Source organism: Pygocentrus nattereri, chromosome 2 (genome assembly GCF_015220715.1).
Source record: "Pygocentrus nattereri isolate fPygNat1 chromosome 2, fPygNat1.pri, whole genome shotgun sequence".
Taxonomy (NCBI): Eukaryota; Metazoa; Chordata; class Actinopteri; order Characiformes; family Serrasalmidae; genus Pygocentrus; species Pygocentrus nattereri.
In genome coordinates, this window is record NC_051212.1 from 2,877,062 (window position 1) to 2,894,103 (window position 17,042).

A 17,042-nucleotide genomic window follows, 5' to 3' on the forward strand; every position below is an offset into this window, starting at 1 on the left:
CCATCACGACACCAAGATTTTTAACAGATAAGCTTGATGCAACTGAGAGATTGTTAAGTGTTAAGTTAAACAGTTTGTTTCTAGCTAATTTTGAACCAAGAAGCAGGACCTCTGTTTTATCTGAGTTGAGTAGCAGAAAATTTCTTGACATCCAATCTTTTATGTCTTTTATACAGTCCTCAATCTTGCCAAGTTTAATTTTATCATCCGGTTTGCTTGATATATATAACTGGGTGTCATCGGCATAGCAGTGGAAATTTATGCTGATAATGGTGCCTAATGGTAGCATATTTACATTTACATTTACATTTACATTTACATTTACAGCATTTAGCAGACGCTCTTATCCAGAGCGACTTACAAGAAGTGCTTTGTCAATCTAGAGAAAGTATCTTTGCTAGTTACCAATAGCTTAGAGAAAAAGACAGTCCTGAGCTCAGATACTGCTAGAAACATATATGTCACTGCAGACACCAAGAGAAAAAGAACCAGAGTTGAACGCAGAACTCTGTGCCATTCAATGCAATACAATAACAATAAGATACAATACAATAAATAAAATAAAATAAGTGCAGCTTATAGTTCAATGCTCATTTAAGTGCTGTGTAAAGAGATGAGTCTTCAGTCTGCGTTTGAAGACAGCAAGAGACTCTGCTGTTCGGACAGCCAGTGGGAGTTCATTCCACTACCTGGGTGCCAGTACAGAGAACATTCTCGATGCTTGTCTTCCGTGCACCTTGAAGGATGGCGGGTCAAGCCGAGCTGTACTCGAAGCTCGAAGGGCTTGTGGTACAGTTCGAGATTTCACCATTGCCATCAAGTAGGTAGGGGCTGGTCCATTTTTGGCTTTGTAGGCAAGCATTAGGGTTTTAAATCTGATGCACGTAGCTACAGGAAGCCAGTGAAGGGAGCGCAGCAATGGGGTGACGTGGCTGAACTTGGGCAGATTGAAGACGAGTCGTGCTGCCGCATTCTGGATGAGTTGCAGAGGCTTGATGGTCTGCATGGGAAGACCAGCCAAGAGTGAGTTGCAGTAGTCAAGCCTTGAGATGACCAGAGACTGCACTAGTACCTGGGTGGCCTCTCAGGTGAGGAAGGGTCAGATCCTCCGGATGTTGTACAGTAGATACCTGCATGACAGAGTCAGGTTCGCGATGTGAGTCGAGAACGATAACTGGCCATCCAGGGTCACACCAAGACTTCTTGCCTCTGCAGATGGAACAATCAGGGAGTTCTCGAATGAGATGGCAAGATCATGAGGACCTGTAGTCGCAGGGATGAATATCAGCTCAGTCTTGCTGGGATTGAGCTTCAGGTGGTGGGCTGCCATCCATGTAGAGATGTTAGACAGGCATGCCGAGATGCGACTGGAAACCTGTGTGTCAGAGGGAGAGAAAGAAAACATTAGTTGAGTGTCATCAGATTAACAGTGGTAAGAGAAGCCATGAGAAGATATTACATCACCAAGAGTGTAAAGACAAAAGAGAAGAGGACCCAGGACCGAGCCTTGGGGAACGCCAGTGGAGAGCCTGCATGGAGAGGATGTGAACCCTCTCCATGTTACCTGATAAGAGCGATCCTCCAGGTAGGACTTGAACCACTTCCACGCATAACCAGTGATTCCGAGGTTGGTGAGGGTGTCCAGAAGGATCGTATGGTTGACTGTGTCAAAAGCTGCTGAGAGATCAAGAAGGATCAGGACAGAAGACAATTTGGCCGATCTTGCAGATTGGAGGTTCTCAGTCACTGCGATGAGGGCAGTTTCTGTAGAGTGTGCTGGTTTGAAGCCAGACTGGTTGGGGTCTTGGAGCTGGTTCTGTGTGAGAAAGAGAGAAAGTTGATTATAGACTGCGCATTCAAGAACTTTTGAAAGGAAAAAAAGAAGTGATACTGGTCTGTAGTTGTTGACATGAGAGCTGTCAAGCATGGGTTTCTTCAAGATGGGGAGTACTCTTGCCATCTTGAAAGTTGCTGGAACTTCACCCGACGCCAAAGTCTCGTTGATGAAAAATGTGATGAAGGGCAATAGGTCCTCAGAGATTAACTGAAACAAAGCAGATGGGATTGGATCCAGTGGGCATGTGGTTGGGTTACTGGATTTGATCAGTTGAAGGACAGCATCTGTGGAAAGAGAAGAGAAACAGTTTAAGGGATCGAGAATGAGATGATGCGGTCTAGTGGAAGGTGTGGGGAGTGGCGGATTCTATCAACCTTCTCCTCAAAGAAGGTGACAAAATCCTCAGGGGTGAGAGAACAGGGTGCAGGGGGACAAGGAGGGTTGAGAAGAGAGGAGAAACTGTTGAAGAGCTTGCGTGGATCACATGCCGATGCTTCCAGTTTCCCTTTGTAAAATGATGATTTTGCAGCAGTAACTTCAAGTGAGAACTTGGAAAGGAGAGATTGATAGGAGTGAAGATCTGAGTCAAGCTGGGATTTCCTCCACCTTCTCTCAGCCTTCCTTAGATCTTGTCGGTTGCTGCGCAGGACACCTGTCAGCCAGGGGGCAGGTGGGGAAGATCTTGCTGGCCTGGAGGAGAGAGGACACAGGAGGTTAATTGCGGATGAGAGTGAAGAAAGGAAAGCATCCCTGGCCTTGTTCAGTGAGAGAGAAGAAAATGAGTCAGGATGGGGAAGGGTGTTCAGGATGGTTGAGTTGAAAGATGAGGAAGGAGTGGAGTGCAAGTTGTGCCGAGAAGAGGAGTACAAAGGATTAACAGGGAGGGCAAGTGAGAAAGATAGGAAATGGTGATCAGAGCGATTCACGGGAGTTACGGTCACATCCAGCGCAGAGATAGGTCTGGTGACGATCAGGTCCAAAGCGTTGCCTGCTCTGTGTGTCGGAGGAGTCTTGTTGAGAATGAGGTTGAAGGATGATAGCAGTGGTAACAGGCAGGATGACTGCAGCTTGTCTGATGGCAGGTTGAAGTCTCCCAAGAGTATGAGTGGGGTTTCGTCAATGGAGAAAAGACTCAGTAGAGTGTCTAACTCATCGATGAAGTGGCCTAGAGGAGAGGGAGGACGATGAAGAACAATGATGTGAAGCTTAGTGGGGAAAGATACAGTGACAGCATGGTACTCAAAGGAGGAAATTGAAAGATGAGAAAAAGCAAGTGGAGTGAAATGCCATTTTCGAGACAAGAGCAAACGTGTGCCACCACCCCTGCCAGACTGCCATGGGGAAGGAGAGAAGTGAAAGGCAGAGGACAGTGCTGCTGGAGTTGCTGAGTTCATGGGGGTGATCCAGGTCTCTGTCAATGCCAGGAAGTGCAGCGAATGGAAGGATGCGAGGGCTGAAATGAAGTCTGTCTTCTGCACAGTTGTGAATAATATAGGTCCTAAAACAGAGCCTTGTGGAACACCATACATTGCTGTGGTAAGAACAGATGATTCACCCGTTACATTAACAAACTGATATCGATCAGTGAGGTAGGACCTGAACCAGGAAAGAGCTGTTCCTGTTACCCCTACAAGGTTTTCTAGTCTATCTAGTAGGATAAAGTGGTCTATTGTGTCAAATGCTGCACTAAGGTCAAGGAGGACTAGCAAAGAAACATTTCCTTGGTCTGAGAATAATAAAAGATCATTTATAATTTTTACTAGTGCTGTTTCTGTACTATGATGTGGCCTAAAACCAGACTGAAATTTTTCATGTATATTATTCCTATGCAAATAAGAGCTTAATTGTTTGGTTACCACTTTTTCCAGGATCTTCGATATAAAGGGGAGATTTGAGATAGGTCTATAATTTGATAGCTCACAGGGATCGAGGTTAGCTTTCTTAATCAGCGGTCTAATTACTGCAAGTTTAAAAGTTTTTGGGATGTATCCAAGGCTAAGAGAGGAGTTTATTATTGACAGAATAGGCTTGGTTATTTCTGGTAAGATTTCCTTGAGTAGACCTGTAGGAATTGGGTCCAGAATACAGGTAGATGGTTTTGCAGAAGAAACTATTTTGACTAGTTCATTTCCTTGAAGTAATGTAAACGATTCCAGCCTCTGCAGTGACTCTAATATTCTCAGGGTCTAGACTGGAATTATAAGACAGCAGGTTTGTGGAGTTTAACTGTGTCTTCAGAATTTTCTGTCTAATTTTTTCGATTTTATCACTAAAGAAATTCATAAAATCATTGCTGCTATAGGCTGATGGCATCTGGGGTTCAGTGACTTTGTTCTCTGTTAGTTTAGAAATTGTGCTAAATAGCAGTCTGGGATTATTCTTATTGTTGTCTATGAAAGAGGAGAGATGGGCTCAGCGTGCTGCAGTAAGAACTCTTCTATAGTCTATAAGGCTCTCCTTCCAGGCGGACTGGAACACTTCTAATTTAGTCAGACGCCTTTTCACTCTAGTTGTCTGGCCGTCTGTTTTAAAGCTCGAGTGTGATCGTTATAACAAGGGGCGAGTTTTTTCTGCCGTACTATTTTGCTTTTTAATGGAGCTACACTGTCTAACGTAGATCGAAGAGTATCCTCTAGGAATTTGGTCATAGTATCTAATTCAGTAGGATTAGATGGACAGCTGACTGAAGTTGATAACTGCGGGAGGTTTCTGATAAAGCTGCCAGCTGTGGAGGAAGTTATAGACCTCTAACCTGATAACATGGTGATGAACGCACATTACCACTAAACTGGATTTTGTATGATATTAAGTCATGGTCTGAGACATCTGCGCTCTGGGGGAGAACAGCTAAGTTAACTATGTCTACACCAAAGGTCAGTATTAAGTCTAGAGTGTGGTTGAGGTAGTGTGTGGGCCCTTTTATAATTTGGGTGAATCCCATGGAGTCTGTGATAGATATGAATGCCTTACTTAATGTGTCGTGAGGGTTGTCAATGTGGATATTAAAATCTCCGACAATTAATATTTTACTTGAAAACATTATTAAGCTTGATAAAAACTCCCGACCGTTTAACACTAATCTTCCTGAGATTTCAAGATCCTCAGGACATCACCCCTCCTTCTTGCCAGCAATTAGCAGGACCATACATCACCCTTTATTATGTTAATTCACAGAGGAGGACTGAGACAGCAGCTCTGTGGTGCACACAGAAAGTCTAATACTACTACTAATATCCTCTGCAAATATATAATATTCTGCTAAATGTTTGTTGTAATATCAGATTATTTTTTTTTGTATCTGATTTGATCAGAATAATGTTGTTTAGCACCACATGTATTTGTTTCATCCTCTTATTGCCTTTATTGAGTATATTCTGTCTAGAGTAGCTTCAAACTGTAGTTTATTTTGTTATTTAGTGGGACTCATTAGTGAAATAGTCGTCTGTATGTCATCTGCTACGTGCAATTGAATTAGATAGATAGATAGATAGATAGATAGATAGATTCAATTTTTCTTTTCAGCTAGAGGTATGGAGCCACAGATTTTCGTGTTTATGCATGTCATTAGCGCCACACATTTACATCAGTGAACCATTATCACGGGTCCATATTATCGCCTTTCATATTGTTCCGTGTATGCATGTCATTAGCGCAGTATTGGCGTTATGTATGAAGCGCCACGGATTTACATTAGTATGAGCTGCTGTGGGCGTGTTCTTCAGAGTTATGATAAAAGCAGAAACACAAATGCAGGTGAATTACATTTTCCCTACTATCCTGTGTGGAGAAGACTGAAAGCAATATGGCAAGCCAGAGGACGTACACCGCTAAAGAAGTTTTGGCTATCCTTACCAACGTGGACAGCTGTGAGTCTGATGGGGGAGAGGAACTCTCCCATACTTATGAAATTACCAGCGATTCATCAGATTTTTCCTCTCATTGCCTTTATTGAGTATATTCTGTCGAGAATAGCTTTACAATTGTTGTTGGATGCAGTACAGCATAAAATAGAATAAACAGCGCTTACACGAATTGAAACGCAGAACCGAAAGTGTTCGATGACGAAAAATATCATTATATATTATAGTAAAAGAAATGTACAAAGAGCGAGATTCAAACTGTAGGTTTTTTTATTGTTTAGCGGGATTCATTAGTGAAACAGTCGTCTCTACGTCTGCTGCTACGTGCGCTTGAATTTTAACTTTTGAAACACGGGTCTACAAATTTTCTGCCGCTTGTTGTAGGATCGGTAACATATACAGTCCACTTGTAACTTCAAGTTTACCTTGAAGTTGTATCACGTTCATTGCTTTGGGAGTTGTATGAGCTCGAGGTGGGCATGGGGGGTTTCCACTTCCACCGCACTCCATATCATTACCAAGACAATGGGCGTTAATCGCTTCACAGCAGGGGAGTGGGCTACATGGTCGCTGGTTTCCCTTACGAAAATTTTCGTAGATTTCGGAAGATTAGTGTTAAACAAGGCCTCTGTGCATAGCTGTAGCCTGTCGGATTGGCTTCATTTAGACTAAGGAACTCATCGGGTCTAATCCACGTTTCTGTGAGGCACAGAGCATCAAAATCATGATCTGTAATAATTTCATTTACAATAATGGCTTTAGATGTCAGGGATCTAATGTTAAGCAGTCCTAGTTTTAGACCAAAGGTGCAGCCATTCTCCCCCAGAGTGCAGCCGTCTCAGACCATGACTTAATCTCTGACTAAATTAGAAGTGTTCCAGTCCGCCTGGAAGGAAAGCCTATAGACTATAGAAGAGCTCTTACTGCAGCTCAGCCTGTCTCTCCTCTCTCATAGAAAACAATAAGAACAATCCCAGATTACTATTTAGCACAATTTCTAAACTAACAGAGAACAAAACAGTCACTGAACCCCAGATGCCATCAGCCTATAGCAGCAATGATTTTATGAATTTCTTTAGTGATAAAATCGAAAAAATTAGACAGAAAATTCTGAACATACAGTTAAACTCCACAAACCTGCTGGCTTATAATTCCAGTCTAGACCCTTAGAATATTAGAGTCACTGCAGAGGCTGGAATCGTTTACATTACTTCAAGGAAATGAACTAGTCAAAATAGTTTCTTCTGCAAAACCATCGACCTGTATTCTGGACCCTATTCCTACAGGTCTACTCAAGGAAATCTTACCAGAAATAACCAAGCCTATTCTGTCAATAATAAACTCCTCTCTTAGTCTTGGATACATCCCAAAAAAAATTTTAAACTTGCAGTAATTAGACCGCTGATTAAGAAAGCTAACCTCGATCCCTGTGAACTATCAAATTATAGACTCTATATCTCAAATCTCCCCTTTATATCTAAGATCCTGGAAAAAGTGGTAACCAAACAATTAAGCTCTTATTTGCATAGGAATAATCTACAGGAAAAATTTCAGTCTGGTTTTAGGCGAAAGAAAGTTCGACCATACCAGTTTTATCAGCCCTGCACTGGTTACCAGTCAAATTTCGCATTGATTATAAAATCCTATTACTGACCTATAAAGCTCTGAAAGGACTCACCCCTCAGTACCTGAGTGAGCTCCTCTCCCACTATGAACCATCACGCCTACTTAGATCACAAGGTGCTGCTCACTACTGGTACCTAGAACTAATAAAGCTCCATCAGGGGGGAGAGCTTTCTCATCCAAAGCCCCCCAGCTCTGGAATAATCTTCCTGTTAATGTTTGGGACTCAGACTCAGCCTCAGTCTTTAAATCGAGGCTAAAAACTTACTTGTATAGTGGAGCCTTTGGTGATTAGTCTCCCTGTCAGATCTAGACCTGATGGGGTCTCTGCTGCTCTGTTATACTGTAATCTGTGGTCAGCCACTCTTTACAGAACTGACTCTGTGTTTTTCTCTCCTTTCTCTGCCGAGCTGATCAGTTGCCCATCCTGTGCGTCTGATGCTGTTGCCTCTTCTGCCTTGATTGTTGCCGCCGCTCACCAGCCTTCTGGACCGGTTTGACCACCACTGAACTTCTTGCTTTACAGCGCTGTGCAGTCCTCACCCTCAGATCTTTTCTTTTCCCACTTTACTATAAAACTTCATACTAATAATGTTTGCTATCCGGTGTCGACCGTAGCAGGACGGATTCCCTTTCTGGGTCTTGGTTCCTCTCAAGGTTTCTTCCTCTTTTAGGGAGTTTTTCCTTGCCACCGTCACCGCTGATGACGCTCATGTGGGCTCGGACCCGGATTTTCTTTTCTTTTCTCTTCTCTCTGTAATACTGATTGTTTTGTAAAGCTGCTTTGTGACAACACCTGTTGTAAAAAGCGCTATATAAATAAATTTTGCTTGCTTGCTTCACACGTTCCTGAGTGGTGCAGTGGACTGAGCCGACACCCCATCAAGAGGTTGTGAGTTTGAGCCCCAGCAATGCCATAGCCGACCATAAGTCAGTATGCCAGAGGTAACAGTGTTGATGGAGGGAGTCCTGGCTAACAGGGAGAAGTTGGGTGTAAAAAACTAAATCATTTTATTTTCCTCACTGAGACACAGAACTAAAACTTGAAGAGAACTTTTGACTCAGCTAAGAAGTTTGAGTTTACATTTGCATTACATTTGCAGCATTTGGCTGACGCTCTTATCCAGACCGACTTACAATTTGATCATTTTACACAGGTAGGCCAAGGTGGTGTTAGGAGTCTTGCCCAAGGACTCTTATTGGTATAGTGCAGGGTGCTTGTCCAAGCAGGGGATTGAACCCCAGTCTACAGCGTAGAAGGCAGAGGTGTTAACCACTACACTAACCAACCAAGAGTTGTGTGAACTCTTGTGTCTTCAAGTTGAGTCGACTCAAGAAAAGCCATGTACTTACTAAATCATTTTGAGTCAAGCTGACGTCTCATTTTTAACAGTTTATGGGTCAGTTTCACACAAAACGTAGATGGACACACACATTCACCAGGTGGACATGGTGAGAGGCAGATGCTGTGTGTCTCAGCTTGTCATCATAGCCTCATGACTCCGGATGTGTGTCGTGAACGATCTTGGAATAAGACGGAATCGAAAGGGCGACTTTACAAACTCAGGAACTGTTTGAACCGTATTTGTGCACTACATTATTACAGAGATGTTAATAGAAACCCTGAGAAACATCTAATTTGATGCCCCAGTGCATCACTCGACCCCCGAGGGTTAAGCACCGTTATATAATGATATGTGCTGCTGGTGCATGTTCACAATCACGTGATTTAAAAGAAGTAAAAGATAAAGAAATGATGTGTTGATTCTGTGCTTTATTTTATCCTGGTATAGGTCATATTTTGGTGGGTTTGATGCTTTATTTTAAATTAGAGTAGCTTTACAGTTTTCAGGGTGATTTTAAAAATATCATCAAGACATCATAAACCATGATGGATGTTAAATGAACATCATGATAAAATAATGAAACATGAATATAACATCAGTTATTGCTGATGTGAAAGCATGCGAGGAAGACTGGGCAGACATTGCCACAGACATGTTTTACAGTTAATCAACAAGCTTTTATTTAAGTTTGTTATTTTAACACAAAACTCAGAACAAATAACTCACTGCAGTTTGGCTCCTCCTGTTTTTACAGTAATATTTTCTATGTTCTTTTACAGGCTTGCTGGCTGTAAACTCAGGAGGGACTCCTTTGAAACCATCTGTTCTGCTCTGCAATCAGCAAACTGCCCTCTCAATGATCTGGACCTCAGTATCAATGACCTGCAGGGTTCAGGAGTGGAGCTGCTCTCTGCTGGACTGAAGAGTTCACACTGCAAACTGGAGACACTCAGGTGAACTTTCTGTGAATTCATTCTTATTTTACCTGTATAACCACCAACACTGTGATGGACCTGCTCATTTAAAAACGACATTTTACCTTTAAACATGCAGCTTTTTTTATAAATATCAAAACATTATGAGCATGGTGCTGAAGCAAGCCAGCAGGACCTCCCTCACCCTGTACATCTCCTCTTCCAGCCACGTCCCTCTGGTAGAAGATTCAGGGCCATCAGAGCCTGTACAGCTAAACATGCTAACAGCTTTTTCCCCAGAGCCTTGAACTTTAGATTGAAACTGAACCTAAAAAGCCTCCTTACTGTATTACAGTAACTCCTCTGTGCCACAATGTGTATTCCTACAACTGTACAAATGTTCATTTTTACAGATCTTTATATTTTATGTAGAACACTGCACATAATAGTTATTGTAGTTTTTCTCAGATTCTGAAAATTAATGTTCCCGTTTTATTCTCGTTGGGCTCCTTTCACACGGCTCTTTTATATCTTCCTCATTTCACTTGTTCTGTTTTTATTGTATTTGCTCCTTTGTTTAATGTCTGATTTTCTAGGGAATATTTATTAATAGTCTGTGCTTCTCTGGTCTGTTTAGGTGTTTATCTTCCTAACATGTTCCTTCTATGTGGAACATACTTGGCAATACAAAGTGATTCTGGTTGTGATAAATAGGGAGATGAATGTGTTTCTGACAGAGACGTAATGATGATCCTGGTCTGTTTAGTCAGTTTTTACCTTCCCACTCTTAATGATGGACATCAGTGATGTTACGTGGTGAATCACACATACGTAGTGGAACTATATCTGGACCTCAGTGGGAGATCAATGATTGGCAGTGTGAAAGTGTGATAGGAAAACAGGGCACTTTGTCATAACCATTTTCAGTAATCATACATTTTATTTAAGAAACTATTAATTTGTACAAAAAACTCAGTTGTAATTAATAAACTGTATTAATTGTACTGTCTTTATTATTCTTTGCAGATTAGCTTCCTGTAATCTTGGCGGTGAAGCTTGTGAAATTCTCAGCTCTGTTCTGCAATCAAACTCCTCTCTGAAAGAGCTGGACCTCAGTAGCAATGACCTCCAGGACTCCGGAGTGAAGCTGCTCTCAGTGGGATTGAAGAGTTCACACTGTAAACTGGAAATACTGAGGTAACAAAATAATTAAACACATTAATTTATTACAGTTTATTACATTATTTTGTGAAGTTAACCACCATTTGCAGGTGCTTTTTGCTGTTTGTCTCTCTCTCTCTCTCTCTCTCTCTCACACACACACACGCGCACACACACAGTAATCATTCTTACATCCGTCCACATTTCCTCTCGCTCCACATCAACCATCTTTTCTCCACGTTTCCTTTCAAATATTAGAGGGTTGAATTTGAGGAGATCTGATGGAGATTTGATGAAGAATTATGTGAACTTTAAAATCTGATCTTTTCAAATCAGGTTTGATCCACTTTCATATTCAGTTCCTGATGGTCACGTATCCAATACATGACCTTTTGGTAACACTGGTTACCATGGCAGCTAAATTCACCTCATCTCAAAGAAAACAACCCAGTTAGATTTTTACACTGAGACAAATATTCTCTGTGATATGGAAACAGCGCCGAGTGTTCCTGCAGTTTAGTACATGCAGAATCACAACATTGGGAGCGATAATTAAACATTGTTTTCAGACGTGACTTTTACCAGAATAAAGTTTAACTGCCCTTCTAAGGCAGGAGCTCACACTTTAGATCCTGACAGTCACTCAGTTCTTAATATCAAGTGGCTGAAATTAGAAGAAGGACAGATTTGGGGGAGTTACATTACGTCAACAACATGATCTAATACAGAGAACGACCCACAACCCAATAGTACCTGCTCTGTGAGGGTCCATGGGGGTCCTGACCACTGAAGAACAGGGTAACAGAGTATCAGAGAAACAGATGGACTACAGTCTGTAACTGTAGAACTACAAAGTGCAGCTATACAGTAAGTGGAGCTGATAAGATGGACAATGAGCGTAGAAAAGAGGTGGTCAGGATGTTATGACCAGTTTATATTGTAAAACTTTATATAGAAATGTTATGCCCCCTTGAAAAACTGTATTACTTCTGACACCACTTGTGATTGTCCGACGGAAAAGACACGTGGGTACGTTCCAGGTTGGGGTGCAAAAATCGGTGTTTATTAAATCCCAGTGAAGAAACCAAACAAAACAAAAAAATTGCAATTTATCCAATGCCAAAAAGAAAAATATTTACAAACATATATAGCTTAATATGAATAGTCCGTTATTCAATCACAACTTTAGAGGGTTTTAGGCTTCAACCACGTTTCATTACCTCTCCCACAAGACTAGCTCATTCTGCTCCCTCTAGGGCTTTTATAGAGCTAAACAGGAAGTGCTATGACGTCACTTCCGGTTTTTGCGCGGGAAAAGTTCACTTTTAAAAACTCAGCAAACAAAGGGTCCTGTTTTCCTCCCTGGCTGAAAACACGGCTACCTTCCTCTGGAGTCTATTCATAGGTAAGTACTTTTTGCCTTCCCCAAGTGTTTCAAAAATGTTACAGTTTATAATATGTTTAATTATATTGCTAAATCAATCAAAATTTACAAATAATAAAACATTCATATTCACCATTAAGTTTTGTTTCTTTTTTTTCTGCAGGTTTGCTCTTGTTCCCCAGCATAACCACTCAAACAATAAATGCTATTTAAAAACAGTTTGTGTGTCTGAGTATGAAATGTCCCCATTACCTAGAAAGTTTTTACACATATGTACATTGTGGCGGAGGGCAGCTCTGTCACACAGTGTATTGTAGCGTCGGCCCAAAGGGGGACGGCGCTACTTCCCATGAGCCCCTGCGGCTCCGGTATTGGTTCCTGTTATGTGTAATGTTGGCGCATGTATTTATTAGTTATGTGTTTGGTTATGTGTGTTATGTAGCTCGAGTCCTCCCTTATCGGTTTATGTAGTTGTACTGTATAAGTTGTCACCTGCCGTGTGCGTGTGTTGTATTGTTATTGATGCCATTCCCTCGTGTGCTGTGTGGGAAAAGGGTCCATTTACCCATTTGGGTGATTACGTTGCTAAGGCATCGAATTAAAAGAGCCTTTTTCTGTCAAAATGGATCGGTTCACTGTCTCTCCCTCCTCCACCACGCCACAATTGGTGTCGGAAGTGGTCCTGCGAGACGAAATGAGACGCATCTCCGAGGAACTCGAACAGATTAACGAGATGGCCGCCGTGGGGGTGATAGAGCCGTCGAGCAACTCGTGGTCCGCGCCAGTTGTGCTGGCCAAGAAAAAGGATGGCAGCTGGCAGTTTTGCGTTGACTACCGTCGGTTGAACACGGTGACGAGGACTGATTCGTACCCCGTGCCGAGGGTTGACGACACCTTGGAACGGCTAGCAGGTTCAGACTGGTTCAGTTCGTTAGATCTCCGCAGCGGGTACTGGCAGGTTCCCTTGGCGGATACTGCGAAAGAGAAGACGGCTTTCTCCATCGGCACGGGCCTGTGGCAGTTTACCGTCTTGCCGTTTGGGCTCTGTAACGCACCGGCAAACTTTGAACGCCTCATGGAGCGTGTTTTAGCGGGGATCGCTAGGGAAAAGTGCGTTGTTTATTTGGACGATGTGCTGGTACACGCTGCCAGGTTTGAGGCTGCGTTGGCCAATCTGGAGCTGGTGTTGGGCCTTATTAAAGAGGCGAGTCTCTCGCTTAACCCAGCCAAGTGTAACCTCCTACAACAATGGGTTAGTTTCCTTGGGCACGTAGTGAGCGGGGAGGGCATCGCCACTGACCTAAACAAAACGGCTGCGGTTCGCGACTGGCCCACTCCCCGCACGGTACGCCAGGTACGCAGTTTTTTGGGGTTCGCGTCGTACTACAGGCGGTTTGTGAAGGGCTTCGCGGAGATTGCCGCGCCGTTGCATCGCTTGACGGGTGGCAGTGGTACCAAGTTTCGTTGGTCCGACGAGGCGGATAGAGCTTTCCTCACACTGAAGGAAAAATTGTGCAGCACGCCGGTCTTAGCCTACCCCATACCGTCGGGGCAATTCGTGGTTGACACTGACGCCAGTGATCATGGGTTGGGCGCTGTACTGTCACAGATGCAGGATGGGTCAGAACGGGTGATTGCTTACTTTAGCAGGCGGCTAGATAAGGCGGAGCGCAATTACTGTGTGACGCGGCGGGAGCTGTTAGCAGTCGTGGAAGGACTTTGCCATTTTCGGACGTATGTCTACGGTGTCCCGTTTAAACTGCGCACTGATCACGCGTCGCTGCTTTGGCTGATGCGGTTTTGCGAACCGGAGGGGCAGCTCGCAACGTGGCTCACGAGACTGCAGGAGTTCGATTACACGGCTGAGCATCGTCCGGGTCGTAGCCATGGGAACGCTGACGCCTTGTCCCGTCGTCCGTGTACAGAGTTGAGCTGCGTGTACTGCCAGCGCGCCGAGAGTAGAACTGTGGAGGTGGGGCGTTGCGCGGCGGTTGGTCAGGCCCCCTTTGCCCCACCAACGCTGTCGTGCGTCTCCGGGGAAGAGCTGTCTGCGGCTCAGAAAGGGGATCCCGAGTTGGAGTGGGCGTTACGCGGTGTTCGGACGGGTTTATTACCGGACTGGGACGTTGTGGTGCGGTTGGGCCCCGTAGCCAAAGCCATTCGGTCAAGCTGGAGCAGCATGAGGGTCATGAGGGGCATCCTTTGCCGCGTGTGGGAAGACCCGAGCAACGGGCGTGGGCTAACTCAGGCGGTAGTGCCGCGATGCCTCCGTGACGCAGTGCTGCAGGCGGTTCATGGGTTGCTGGGCTCGGGGCACTTCGGAATAACAAAGACGCTGGGAAGGTTACGGCAGCGCTTCTGGTGGCCGGGATGCCGTGCTGACATGGAGCTCCACGTTCACTGCTGTGACATCTGCGCCGCGAAGAAGGGCCCTGCAAAGGCCGCACGTGCTCCTCTTCAACCGATGCAGTCTGGGTCCCCCATGGAGAGGGTGGCGGTGGATGTCCTGGGCCCATTCCCCGTCACGGACGCGGGGAACCGTTTCATCATTGTAGCTATGGACTATTTTACCAAATGGCCGGAAGCCTACGCTGTACCGGACCAGAGTGCAGTTACGACAGCTGAGGCTGTGGTTGACAATTTCTTCTGCAGGTTCGGTGTTCCTGAGGTCCTGCACAGTGATCAGGGCAGGAACTTTGAGTCTGAGGTGATGGGGAAGTCTGCAGACTCATGGGCGTCCACAAGACGCGCACGACCCCCCTTCACCCGCAGTGCGATGGGCTGGTCGAACGATTTAATCGGACCCTGGCCGCCCAGCCAGGCCCGCCTTACACAAGGACACCAGCGCGACTGGGACAAGCGGCTGCCTGTTGTACTGTTGGCCTGCTGCTCGGCAGTGCAGGAGACCTCCGGTTTCACGCCGGCCATGCTTATGTTCGGGCGGGAGCTGCGGTCTCCCATCGAGCTGGCCTTCGGCACCCCTCCAGATAGCGAGGACGACACACCACCCGGACCCCCGTTTGTCAGGGGCTTGTTGGACCGGTTGCACGATGTGTGACCCGGGAGAACCAGTCCGCGGCTGAAAACAGGCAGAGGCGCGCATAAGACATGCGTTGCTACGGCGCGTCTCTGCCTGTGGACTCGGATGTCTGGCTGTACAACCCCAAAGGAAAAAGGGACTGTGCCCCAAGCTTCAGTCGGCATGGGTTGGGCCGTGCAGGGTCCTCTCCCGAATAGGAGAGGTTGTTTATCGCATCCGTTGGGGTCGGCGGCGCTTGGTGGTGCACTGTGACCGCCTGGCGCCGTACTGGCCTAAACTTATGGGCGCTGGACGTCGCCCGGACTCTCCTGCTCCCATTTCCCCCAGTGTTTCCCCTAATACTGCTCCCTCTGAACCCCCCGTGGCCAGACCGCAGCGCACGCGGAGGATGCCGCGCCGGCTGCAGGACTACGTCTGACTATCGTTATGCTTATGCCGTTGTGTGGGCCTTGTGGGTTGCTGTGGGGTTATTATGGGGTGTGCTATGTTCTGTGTTTTAGGTGTTCAAATGAAGAAAAAAAGATACGTGGTTATTTGGTGTTCTGTTATTCTGGATCTTATGTCACTCTGAGATGCCTCGTGCACTGTACTTGTTACTGTCGTGTGACTGCTGCGATGCCGTGTCCTAGTGGGGTCACCGAGGACGGCTGACCTCTTAGGGGGGGGCTGTGTAGCGCCGGCCCAAAAGGGGACGGCGCTACTTCCCATGAGCCCCTGCGGCTCCGGGATTGGTTTCTGTTATGTGTAATGTTGGCACATGTATTTCTTAGTTATGTGTTTGGCTATGTGTGTTATGTAGCTTGAGTCCTCCCTTATCGGTTTATGTAGTTGTACTGTATAAGTTGTCACCTGCCGTGTGCGTGTGTTGTATTGTTGTTGATGCCATTCCCTTGTGTGCTGTGTGGGTGACGGGTCCATTTACCCATTTGGGTGATTACGTTGCTAAGGCATCGAATTAAAAGAGCCTTTTTCTGTCAAAATGGATTGGCTCACTGTCTCTCCCTCCTCCACCACGCCACAGTATATTGTGTAACTTTATATAGAACCTTTTTGAAAGTGGTTCTATGTAGCACCAAAAATCTGTTATATATTTACACACTGGATTTGTATCAATAGAAGAACCATTTTGGTGCTATATAGAACCATGTACAGCATGTTCTCCATCAATCTGAAGAATAGTTTCATCACACAAAAAAACGATTGAGGCATAAAATGGCTCTGCATAGAACCCATGGTTCTAAACAGAACCATTAGCTTCACTAAAGAACACTTGAAGAACCGTCTTTTTAACTGTGCAGGCTTGCAGTGGCTACTAGTAGATCTGTAGTAACTCTGAAAGAAAAGTATGATGTTTTTACAGCAGTCCTGTTGTTTTACTGGCAGAACCAGAGCGTTCTGTGGTGTCCAGTCATTTATGGTGTTCTGCCAGAACGTCCAGTTTCCTTGTTAGGGAAACAAGCTTGTTATCAGCATGGACAGCTGGTGCGTTTACAGTCAGACCAGACCAAAATCAGAAGTGTCTCAATGTTTGTGTGGTGAGCTCAAAACAAGTAAAACAAGAATGACTTTGTTTCTATATTAATGTTTTTATTAAACAAAAGCAATTAAGACAGATTAAGACAATTTTAAGACCATTCAAACAACAGCAGGCCGATATGAATAGATACAGAACAGAGGCTCAGTTTTTCTCCTCATCTCCAGTTGATGAACCCATAGACTGTAACCCAGAAACACACTCATCAGTTAAATGACCGTCTTCTCTCTGCACTGATGTCCGTCTCCTATAATCTAATGTCTCTTTACACTCCTCAAGCTGCCTTTTACTGTTATAAACACACGTCTGTAATAATCTACAACAGAAAATCAGGAAAGTAATG

General features: G+C 44.7%; 2 protein-coding genes across 3 annotated transcripts in view; both read left to right on the forward strand.

Moving 5' to 3' along the window:
* The window catches only part of LOC108416826 (NACHT, LRR and PYD domains-containing protein 12-like), a 578,836-nt gene that overhangs the window by 300,965 nt on the left and 260,829 nt on the right, over positions 1 to 17,042 (forward strand). The window contains 1 exon segment of the mRNA XM_037532078.1: positions 9,446 to 9,619. Within this exon segment, the coding sequence (XP_037387975.1) occupies positions 9,446 to 9,619 (174 nt within the window).
* LOC108414856 (NLR family CARD domain-containing protein 3-like) overlaps positions 1 to 17,042 on the forward strand; it is a 146,022-nt gene that overhangs the window by 51,106 nt on the left and 77,874 nt on the right. The window lies entirely within an intron of this gene.